Raw genomic sequence first — 12539 nt, 5'->3', positions numbered from 1 at the left:
CAGTTACATGCCAAGATTTTTTTTTAACTTAGAAGGGTGCACAGAACACTTGGATACAAAAGAGATGCTGATAACAGGCTTCAAAATCTACCCTTTAAAATCTATGTTTAGTTATCCCCTGATTCTGGAAGATCCTAAAGCTTAGGGATTGCTAAGTTTTAAAAGCTTATAGTTCCTGAAGCATACGTTTCTGGATATTGCCAGAAATACATTGCTTTTACTGGTGGACAAAGCAGTGCTTCAGACTTAAGCTTGTAATTCTCATGCTAAGTCTGTACTATAAGACTATACTCACACTACATATACTATGATACATATATGTTATAGATACTAAAATAGTATGAGGCTATGCTCGTACTGTTTCCCATGAGAAATGGGGAAGACCCGGAAGACATTACAAAACATGCTGGCTAACAAGATCCCACCCAAACAATAAGCAGAAGGTGTGATGCTCTATGTCTCTTAATTTAAAGCACGGTATTTCTCCAGTGGTGGAAGGCCCTTGGGTCAAATGCCTGTTGCAGATATTCATATTCCCTCAGTTCTCTCTGGAGATGGTGTGCTGGCCACCAGGATATGGCGGTCCGAGCATACACAGTTTCAGGAGCAGGGGTTTCTGTCCTTTCGATTTTTGCAAGAAATCCTTACAAATTTGTGGGAAGACTTAAGGGAAGTTTATTTACAAATAGCCATCCAGCCAAATATTAAGAACAAAATCCATTTCATGATCCAGTGATTGTTATAAAATATGCATGTATGTATCCATTAGTTGAAAAGAATGAATGCAAAGTCTTACTGTTTACAGATGAGAGCTTATTCAGCTAAATAACCTATAGCCTATTATTTAATGCACCTTCCTGAAAGCTAGCGCAAATTCTCTAGTTTGATCTCCAGCACTGAGCTTGAATTCCCTGTGTTCTCATTGAGATCGCTTTCAGTTTTTCAAAATCTAAACTAAATATTAGGATTAATGTGGAAGCAATTTTTTTTGAGCTATTAATACAATGCTGATTTTGCATGGTGAACTGTTTTTTAAGTAGACTTTTTTCTTTTGAACGTTCATTTGCTCACTTACTCATCATGGCTGAAAAAGGAAAGACCTGTAGGAAAAAAGAGCAGAAACTTTGTATACCATATAAAAAAAACCCCAAGCTTTATTTACAAATAAATGCTTCTTGAGGTGGCAAAATATTGGGCAAAGTAAGGGCTAGTCCAGATGACATAAGACTTTGAAAAGAATTTAAATTCTTCCTGAATAGAGTTCAAGTATAATTTTAATGCCACTTTGCAAGAGTTGGACTGTTCTAATTTACCTTGGTCTTCTGAATATTGATAGTTTCTTAATAACATGCAACATTAATTTCAAATGTTTTTATTTGCTTAGTTGTTTTGAGTGTGAAGCTTTTTGTTTGGATTCCTGGAAAAGGGCTTGAGGTAGCTTCATTCTCTAAGAACTAGAGAAATAGTCTTTTGTCCTTTCTGTCTCTGTTCCCCTCTGTGGATAATGTTGTGGTTTCCACTTAGGTCTTACACCTTTGTTTTAAGCGATGTATTTACTGAGTTGTGGCTTTTCAGAAGTGCTAAGACTATTTTTAAAGACAGGGTGAATTCAGCTAAGACTTTTGGAAAGCAAGTTCATAACATCAAACCATTTTTTCTTGGCTTTTTTTGCCAATTGCAATATTCTTTTTCATGCTAAATAGATCAAGCAAGAAGAAATTAAATTTAGAGTTTTAAATTTACAGTGCCTCAATTACTTGTTTTGTTTCATTTTGAATCTTACATTGACCTTCTCTGGGGTTTTCAAGTTGAGGTGGATAGAACGGAAAATCTTTTCATTTTCTCAGGACTCAGGCTGTGGAAACAGTGGAATGTTCTGGAGGAAAGGCTTTTCCACCTGCCTACCTCGAAGTTGAACGTTCACCTATAATGGCATATAAAATATTTTCTTCAAGTATTTTAGTTTAAGCTGCTCATCTAAGTTGACCGTTTTCTCACTTAGTATTATTGAAGGAGCATGAATTAACGTCTTGATTCTGATGCTGCTCCCTGCTGTTGTGTATAGAAAGACAGAATTGTTTTGGCCTGATAGTAACTTGATTTTAAATGTTACTGCCTATATTCATTACCAACACTTCTTTTTTTTTTGAGGGGCGTGAAAGACAATCCACTAGTACATCTCTCATTCTGGGAATACCTTATTTGTTCTGGTTGAATATGTACTAGGCTCCTTCTAGATGAAAACAGATTAAAATCTACAAAGTAAGAGCCTACAGTCTGTGCATGTTTGCTGCTAATGTCCTTAATGTTATCAGTTAGACTTTAGATGGTAGTAGCTACCCGTATTTGTTTTGATTGCCCAATCTTCCCTGTTGGTTAAATGATGGGGAGGTGTTATTTCCACGTAACAAAAGGGCTGTTCCTTCCCTTTACAATTCCAATTTGCCAAAAAAAAAATCCATTGTGCTGCACTGATGTCTTGTGTTCTTTCTCCTTCAAGTTAATCTCTACACACACTTTTGAATGTGAGAGTTTTTATCTAAAAGGAAGACATTCCACCAGTATTCTATGATGAAGTACTGGTGTAAGTATTAATTTCAGAGAATTATGAGGAAAAGAAACAACAAACTTCTAGTTGTAGTGATAACTGTATCAGAAATGGTGTGGCCAGCAGGAGCAGGGAGGTGATCATGCCTCTGTACTCGGCGCTGGTGAGGCCGCACCTCGAATGCTGTGTTCAGTTTTGGGCCCCTCACTACAAGAAGGACATTGAGGTGCTGGAGCGTGTCCAGAGAAGGGCGACGAAGCTGGTGAGGGGTCTGGAGCACAAGTCTGATGAGGAGCGGCTGAGGGAGCTGGGGTTGTTTAGCCTGGAGAAGAGGAGGCTGAGGGGAGACCTCATCGCTCTCTACAACTACCTGAAAGGGGGTTGCAGAGAGGTGGGTGTTGGTCTCTTCTCCCAAGTGACGAGTGACAGGACAAGAGGAAATGGCCTCAAGTTGCGCCAGGGGAGGTTTAGATTGGATATTAGGAAAAATTTCTTTACTGAGAGAGTGGTGAGACCCTGGAATAGGCTGCCCAGGGAAGTGGTGGAGTCACCATCCCTGGAGGTGTTCAAGGAACATGTGGATGAGGCATTGTGGGACACGGTTTAATGGGCATGGTGGGGTTGATGGTTGGACTTGATGATCTTACAGGTCTTTTCCAACGTTAGTGATTCTGTGATAACAGCCTTAATTTTTTCCCCTGGATGGATTTCCTTAGTTGGGGAGAGATTGAAAAATTATTTCTTATTGATTTGATTATTTTTTCCAGGACTGCAAATGTCCTTTTTGTTAAAATGAACTTTTTACCCTCTTTTCTTCCTGTTTCTGTCTTGTTCTCTTTGAAACACTTTTAATTTCCCCTAAAGTGGGCCCAAACACTAGTCTTTCATTGTCACTGCCAGCAGATTATAAGTCACAGCCACCATTTCCTATTCCCCATGAACAAGGGTATGTTTAAAGTACTTAACTATTGAAAAGAAACACACATGAGCAAGGCTTAGCATGATTTATGTTTTGGGTAGTGCAGATGTTTTGGCAAAGATGGCTTTCATTGCTTTTATCTTTTCATCTGTGATAGTAACTTACTATTTAATATATCTGAAGGGTGCATATTTACACATTGCCTTTGGTTCTGTTCATGAAAAAGTTTGGCACTTGGCACCGAACAATTGCTGTTACCAGTGCTGCTCTTTGGATTTGTATCAACTGCTGGCACTGTCATTGAGGCGACTGCAGGCAGAAGGTCTCTTTATGGGGAGATGTAATGTGATTGTGGCTTAAGAGTTTTATTAATAAAAGGTTTGAGAACTTAAAGTAATTTCGTATTCTTTTCAGAAGATCTGTCTTGTAATTCTAGCTGTTCTGTTACTTTGGGGGAAGATTCTTAAGACTGAAATTAACAGAAGTCAGGACGATTGCTCTTGACACCTTCCTGGTTAACATTTCAAATATTGTATGGAAAACACCTGTAGTTTAAGAGGACTTTAGCATTTTCAGCTCCTTTTTTCACAGAATCACAGAATCAGTACGGTTGGAAAAGACCTGTAAGATCATCGAGTCCAACCTGGGGGGAAAAAAAAAAAAAAAAAGAAAAAAAACACACAACATCAAAAAACCCACAAAAGAAAAGAAAGAAAAAGAAAAAAAAAAAAACCACAAAATCCACGCCACACAACAACAATAACAAGCCACAACCCACCCAACACCACACAGACCATGTCCATCAAGCTACATCCCACAATGCCACATCCACATGCTCCTTGAATACCTCCAGGGAGGGTGACTCTACCACCTCCCTGGGCAGCCTATTCCAGTGTTTCACCACTCTCTCAGTGAAGAACTTTTTCCTAATATCTAGCCTGAACCTCCCCTGTCGCAACTTGAGGCCATTTCCTCTAGTCCTGTCACTAGTCACTTGGGAGAAGAGACCAACACCCACCTCTCTGCAACCCCCTTTCAGGTAGTTGTAGAGAGCGATAAGGTCTCCCCTCAGCCTCCTCTTCTCCAGGCTGAACAACCCCAGCTCCCTCAGCCGCTCCTCATAAGACTTGTGTTCCAGACCCCTCACCAGCTTCGTCGCCCTTCTCTGGACACGCTCCAGCACCTCAATATCCTTCTGGTAGTGAGGGGCCCAAAACTGAACACAGTATTCGAGGTGCGGCCTCACCAGAGCCGAGTACAGAGGCACGATCACCTCCCTGCTCCTGCTGGCCACACCATTTCTGATACAAGCCAGGATGCCGTTGGCCTTCTTGGCCACCTGGGCACACTGCTGGCTCATATTCAGCCGGGTGTCGATCAACACCCCCAGGTCCTTTTCTGCGGGGGAGCTTTCCAGCCACTCGTCCCCAAGCCTGTAGCGTTGCCTGGCGTTGTTGTGGCCGAAGTGTAGAACCCGGCACTTGGCCTTATTGAACTTCATCCGGTTGGCCTCAGCCCATCGATCCAGCCTGTCCAGATCCCTCTGCAGAGCCTTCCTACCCTCAAGCAGATCAACACTCCCGCCCAACTTGGTGTCATCTGCAAACTTGCTGAGGGAGCACTCTATCCCCTCATCCAGATCATCAATGAAGACATTAAACAAGACCGGTCCCAAAACCGAGCCCTGGGGGACTCCGCTTGTGACCGGCCGCCAGCTGGATTTCACCCCATTCACCACAACCCTCTGGGCTCGGCCATCCAGCCAGTTTTTTACCCAGCGAAGAGTGTACCTGTCTAAACCACAGGCCGCCAGCTTCTCTAGGAGAATACTGTGGGGAACAGTGTCAAAGGCTTTGCTGAAGTCCAGGTAGACAACATCAACAGCCTTCCCCTCATCCACTCGGTGGGTCACCTGGTCATAGAAGGAGATCAGGTTGGTCAAGCAGGACCTGCCTTTCCTGAACCCGTGCAACATTTTTGTTGTAAGCACAAACTGTACAGCATATTCCCTTCTTTTGATCAGACTAAATCTGATGAGGGTTAGTTTTCTGGGTTATCCTGAAAAGGAAAATAATGAATAACAGAAACAAAATTCTCCCATTCATGCAATGAAAATATGATCTTGTTTGGGCTTTTGTTTTTTGGAGCAGAGAGGAAATACAGCTTCACCAGTAAACTCTTTCTGATTATGGAGTACCTTTAGGAAGAGCTATTTATAGACTTAAGTAATTGGATTAGAAGAGAAGCCCATTGTATTGCATTTGGTAGGTGGTAGGAACGCAAATGCTGTCATCCACATGAAGAATAATAATGGCTTTAAATACAAAAATGAATGCGTTTATAAATACTTAAAACATGCCAAAATCAGCAGGAAAAATGCAATTAAAATATTCTTATGAAGGTGTAATTCTTCCTGTATTATACAGAAAGAAGCCTGTACAGCAATGCTTGTCAGTGAATCTGATGTACTTTAGTACAGGATATTTGTGCATATTTAAGTTCTCTTCTGTACATTTTCATTATATGTGTAAAAATAATAGTTATTTTCATTTAGGTTAGCATGATATTTTATAGTACTGAATCATGACCAAGGATATTTCACCTAGATACTAAAAGTAAAGAAAAGATTTATTGAAGCCACAAGAGGTCTGTGTTGCAGAAAGGAAATACTCAAGTAGTGTGGATTTAATCTAAAATGTAGAACATTCTGACTTGGCCAACCTTATTTGTAACCTCCTGAAAGAGAAAGTTTTCAAATACTGTATGACTAAGAGAAAATACTGTCAGATGTAATTCAGGGAAAGCTCTGAAACATACTTCAGCTGCCCCTGCCTAATTGCTACTTCAAGGGAATAGTGCACAGTAAACAAATGTTTTGGAATTTGAATTTCTTATCTCTTAACAGAACAAGCCATTGAGAGCAGCTCATTAAACATACTCTATTTTTGCAGCATGTTGCACATGAAGTTTATCTTGCTCTTAATGTAAATTTTTGGTTGTATAAATGTAAATACAGCAATAAAAAGGAAGAATTGATCTATTTAAGCAGATTATAGTAATTGCAACAGCACAGGTTGATCTTTTTAATGCTAAGTGACAAGTGTCCCACATATAAACTACAAACCAGGTATCTTTCCATTCAAAGCTTATAAGAGCTACCTTCAACAATATAATAATGCAGGACTTAATTTGTGCAGTACTCCATTTATTCACGCAAAATGGTGAACAGTAATTAGTCCTGGGGACAATTTCTCTGGAAGAGAAATGCAAATACTAGAAACACTAAGTCTGAGATACAGCGGATCTCCCCAACATTTTTTTGTTCTGCTGGACATCTTGTTAAGGGTCTTCCTATTTCAAATTTACTTTGACTTCTTGAAGTCAAAGGAACATAGATATACCATAACTTCAGAGTAGTCAGTTTTCCCCTTTTCTTTCATGATCAATTTTTTAGTGAAATAGTTCACATAAATGTGAAGAATAGGACTGATTGCTTAAGAATTCTCCAGTGATTCCTTAGTGGCAAGGCTTTCCTAACATTTTAAAAGATTAATTTCGGTCCTCTGCTTTCATTTGTTGTCACTGCCGGGTGTGTGAGGTTTGAAGTTTGGGAGCCCCTCTTAGGGACAGCTGGTTCACAGTTGGGAGATTCTATAAGAGGAGACCAAATGTCATGTAAATGTTCTGGAACAGAGCAAATAAGTTGGCTCAGCTTCTGCTGTTGATCAATGTCTGTATTGTTAACAGACGTCTGTGTATTGCATCAATAAGTAATAAAGTGCTTGTTCGTAGTAAGTGCCAGGAGGCAATGGTTTTGTGGGTTTAGTCTGTGGCTTACCAAGAAAAATCCACATCAGACAGGTGAGGAAAATGCTAGGACTCGACTCTAATTTTTAGTTTCAGGACAGTGAACTACTGAAAGAGAAAACAATGCATTTCCTTTTCAAGTGGGACTATTTATCTGTGGATCTATTTGCAACAGACAATTGGAAGAATCCTCATTTCTTCTTCCAGACCTATGAATAGGCTGTCACTCATTTGGGCTGGCAAATATTCAGACACCCTTCTACTAATCACTGCTGGGAAACAATCATGTTCACTGATCTAGTGGTGGTGAAGCAGTATCGATGGGCAGGTTGCCTGGTTTTCCATATAAGCAATTTCAAATGACTGGAAAAATGCTAAAAACTCTCTTGGCAAATTCAGTTTCCTATCAGTTGTTTTGAGGATGTCATTGGCTTCTGCTATAGAAAGCTTTCCTTGCAGTGTCTAAAAGCTATCAGATTCCAGTCATTGGAGGTGTTTTCTACTAGAGTTGGACAATCCATCATTTGTCATCCCTACCTAACTGATACTGCTGGTTGGTTTTGTTTTCTGTCATCGCTCAAAGATTCTTAAAAGGTTCCTTTTCCTGCTAAAGAGTTTGTTCTTTCATGAGACTTTATCTTTACTTTGCTGGGGTTTGATACGTGCTTATTCAGAAAACATAAGATGATGCCTGATTTTCATTTCTCTGGGTCCCTATATCTTCAAAGTGTCTTCTTATTAGGTCATTCTCATCTGGCAAAACTGGACAAGATAGCCCTAAATATCCATCAAGTTCTTTGGCATATTTGGGTAGGATTTGGATATTAGGATTTTGCAGGAATCAGTACAAAGGAAGTGCTGTTTCTTTTATTTTTCATGTGTTTAGCTCAGGTTTATTATTGGATGCAACAATGAATTGGTGACAGTTCTTTGGATTTCTATAGTTCATCCTTCTCTGGGAAAACACAGCAGCATTGTCACTTGTTTTTATGTTAAATTTCTGTATGGCTTATAGCTGGAGTTAGTGGTTTGTTCAACTTGGTGTTTAAATCCAGTGCTATTTTGGGAAGAGTGTTACTACAGTGTATACTTAAACAGTGTGGATCATGTGGGAGGAGTAAGAAATCCTTACTTTTAGTTTCTTAATCGATGCTAAACTCCTGCAAGTTGAAGACTATACAGTGGGCATTCAAAGAAGTAAAACAGTCATTCTTACTAATCTTATCTCTAGGGAATTTCTTTCCCATCTGTAGTCTACGTAGAATATTGAATTTATTGTCCAGAAATAAGCCAGCTACTTAAATCAATTGGACAATATTTATTCAGATGTTTGAATCCTGAGGTGCTTCCCAGAGCTTTCTTGAAGATCAGTAGCTCACTCATCTCAAATTCAAGTACATGGAGACATGAAGTTTTTGTACTCTCTGCACAAGCCAGTGTTAACTAAAAATCTTTTTGAAACACGTTGCCAATAGTTCAAAATACCTTTAAAGTAATTATAGTCTTAGATGTGTGTGACCTCCTAGATGAAGTAGTGTCTACTAATATCATTAAGATTTTGCCATTTCATGGTGTATGTATGTCATATATGCATTTCAGGAGAGTATTGTCTTTCATATTTAGCACTAGGTTACTACTGGAGTAGTTTCTGGAGTGTGCTTATGGTTAATATTTCCTTTCTTTTATATCCTTTCAGGAGTATGATGATGGTTATGGAACTGCTTATGATGAACAAAGCTATGATTCCTATGATAACAGCTATAGCACTCAAGCACAAAGGTAAGTCTCCAGATCTGCTGTAACTACATTTGAAATATTCTACAATTGGGAAGTTATTTTTACTTAAAGATTTTTTCAATTTCATCTTAAACAGCAAAAATGTTAAGAGGCTTATTAGAAATAACCCCCAATGTTACTTGTCTCTAGTATCACATAAGTATAAAAGTCAAGTTACTGAGTGGTTGAAAAACAGAAAGGAGAACTTGAAACAAAGAGTTTTAGTGATGCCAAATCATAAATCAGAAAGTCTTCAAATGTTCAGGAAACTCAGGAAAACTTAATTCAGATTAATTTCAGGAGGGAGGGGGAACAGGGAGGGGAGAGGAGAAGAAAACCTTTATAAAAGGTATTAAATCACCTGAAACAGAGTTGATTGCATTTTCTTACTAAAACATTGTTATATTCCAGTATTTTACCTTTATTTGGCTGTAAAAAGTGCTTTAGTTTGTTGTACTCCTTTGTGGAATTGTCTTTGACAAATTCGAATCTCTTGCAATTTGTGTTCCTTCCCCCACTTCATTCCCAACCGCATTATTAAGCACTTCTGATTTATTTTAAAATTTTGTTTTCCTCAAAGGAGTTGCTATTTGAAAACTCCATGAAACACAAGGAATACTAATGTATCCCAGTGACGGGGAGAAATGCTGTGAAGTACAAACTACTTGTATTAGGTGGTAGTTTGAACTTAATGGCAAATACCACATGACACACTATTTAGCAGCTTGGCTGATCGTCCCCACCATTAGGTACTGCTAATGTGCACATCTGGAAAGGGACCTTCTGTGCACCTTTCACTCATTCATTATTTATTCTCACTCTTTCTCTACAGACCAAGCATTCATAGGTTGATCAGGAGTAGATTTTGTAATGTCATTGAGAATTTCTTGTAAACTTGTATGGCAATAAACTTCAAATGGTTGAAACAAGAATGTTGATAAAATGGTAAAATAGAATCAAATCAAATGCTCTAGTTCTGCATTACTGTTAGTTATTTGGGGTGATTAGAGCTTCAAACCTTGCCCTCTGGGAAGATGACAGTAGGAAAGGGAGATATTGGTGGATATTGTGATTTTGACAAATAAATACAGGTTAGACTGTTTTACCTTCTGCTAAATATTAAGACTTTTACGATGTAGCCTATCTGAAATAGTACACAACTGTTCACAGCAAACTTGAGAGCAAAGCTGTTTACACCTGACATCTGCTTTGCTGTAGTGTCGACACACCCAATTTAAATTTCATTGTATAAATGAATATTTTCCTGTGCCCAACAATTTAGTTATTGTGAAAAAGCTTAGTGGGAAATTCAAGTGTCATTGCTGTTGAGAACTAACAGAATGAAAATACCTTTGTGTCTGATACTTGGCTCCTACAGGGTCTTGTAAGCTACTGAAAATTGATAAAAATAATATGACTTAAGAAACCAGCAGTGTCGGACCTTCAAAATATGAGGGTGTGTAGGATATTACATTTAGAGAGCAGCTGCTGGTAATGGATTTTTTTCCAAAAGAAAATTACCAAAATAGTCCTCAACTTTTTTATGTTGGTAATTCTGTTCTGTTTTATTGCTTCTAGTGTTGGTAAATGGGTTTATTGCACACAAACATTTGGACTTCATTACAAAGTCATTTGCCTGAGCCAAAACTAAACATTACTTGGATTTGATATTTTTCCATGTTAAGAACATTTTCACTGATATTTTTTCCTTTGAACTAAAACTAGCAAGAAGCAAATATCTCAAGAAATGAAATTGCTCTTGTAAAGGACTAACACATAAGAATATATATAATATTCTTAGACATAGTATGTGCACATGCTTAGTCCAGTCTGGAAGGAGATACTTTGTAACGTGATGGCTCTGCTTTGTATTTTACCTGTAGTTTCACAATATGTATATACTGTTAGATTTTGCTGAATTCATTATCTTCTGAATGATTATTCACTTTTCCCCTAATTTTATTAAGTGCTGCATGGTAAAAGAAAACAAGAAATGATTCACTTACCCGTTTCTCACGGGGTATTGATACTCATTTCCTGGCATATTTTCTGACTTGGCAAAAAGATTTTTAGGATTGTACTGGCAAGCAAAAAGTAATAACTATAAACAGCCATCTGAGCTACCTAGAACAGAATTCCTATCTTCAATCTGAATATCAAATAGCCCATATTGCAAAATGTCATTTTGTAACCACTAAGAGATACTTATCATATTTAGGTGCATTACAATGTCCTTACTGTGAAGGAAATTAGGGAAAAGTGTATTGTTTTCATAGTTTAGCCTTATATCATTCTTGATATTTTGCCCTCATAAAGCATGGAAAGAAAATACATTTGCACATAGAAGGCATTCATGTGTTTAAAATGCATCATTTAGTGACTAGTAGGTGTAAATAACTTTTCCTCTTTGTAAGTCAAAAGTAGTAATCTTAAAGTAATAGCATTTCTAGTATGTCTTATATTAATTTCTGTAGAAGATTGTGATATTAATGATATTGTGTATTAAAGAGGAAATCTGAGAAATAGCTAGTAAATTGAAAAGATGGGTTTGCTCATTATATTATTTGCAGTACTTCTTCAGTATATGAACCCTCTTCCTGCACCTCATCAAACTTGGTTAATGTTCACAAGTGTGCACTGTGTCCGATGTGCATGTGATACAGTGGAGACAGTTGAAATACTAATTTTGGTTTTAAAGTTTTTGCTTATTTTAGTGATTCCTCTGTTCAAGATGGAAATTCTCCAAATTTGACCATTCGGTACAACACAATGTGACTCTCCTTTCTTGTTTTTAATTTTAGTATTTCTAGTGTATTTCCCAAAAGTGGCCAAATCTGAGATGGACTAGGGTGGGTGATATGTTCCGATACGAATAATAGCATACTGTCTACTTCTGTGTGCATTAAGGTAGTTGAGACTTCGCATGCCTCTGCAAACAGTTCTTCCTTTCTGTAAGCTAACTGCTTGCAGCTACCGAATCATGTGTTTAAAAGTTTAATGGCATTTTATCTGACATTGTGTGAGACTGTATCCTTGCTTGTACTGGGCAATCTGAAACTTTAGTTAAAACCTGTCACAGCACTGATGGGGAGAGAAACATCAAGTTGTCTCCAAGTTCTCATCTATCTTAATGCCCTGTAATTTATAAAGAATAGTTTTCCTTTAAAATATTTTCTTATCCACAGTTTGTGCAACAAAGCCCCAAATAGTGCTTCAGGGTGTTTTTTAACAGAATTCTTTTATGGTTAAAAAGACTTATATCCCTTGGAGCTGTACTGAGCTTGACTAGGTATCTTAACTGATTTTTAGAAGAGATGTGACTAAATTATATGTAGAGTTTTTTGTAGAGGATTGTTAGATGATATTTTTACCAGTATAAACTGGGATGGTTAATCAACTGGGCTGTTCAATATTGTTATAAAAATCAAAAGCAATCTAAAACTAATTTAACAAAATATTTCTCAATTTCTGAAAATCCAAGGCTAGCAA

General features: G+C 38.0%; 1 protein-coding gene across 3 annotated transcripts in view; it reads left to right on the top strand.

Annotated features, from left to right (window-relative positions):
- Window positions 1–12539, top strand: part of KHDRBS3 (KH RNA binding domain containing, signal transduction associated 3) — a 95680-nt gene that overhangs the window by 67190 nt on the left and 15951 nt on the right. For all 3 annotated transcript variants that reach the window (XM_059815414.1, XM_059815413.1, XM_059815412.1), the window contains one exon: window positions 8971–9053. In XM_059815414.1, coding sequence (XP_059671397.1) covers window positions 8971–9053 — 83 coding nt within the window. The remainder of the gene's footprint in view (window positions 1–8970; window positions 9054–12539) is intronic.

This window comes from Gavia stellata, chromosome 3 (assembly GCF_030936135.1).
Source record: "Gavia stellata isolate bGavSte3 chromosome 3, bGavSte3.hap2, whole genome shotgun sequence".
NCBI classification, from domain to species: Eukaryota; Metazoa; Chordata; class Aves; order Gaviiformes; family Gaviidae; genus Gavia; species Gavia stellata.
This window is presented reverse-complemented; position numbering and strand designations above follow the sequence as displayed.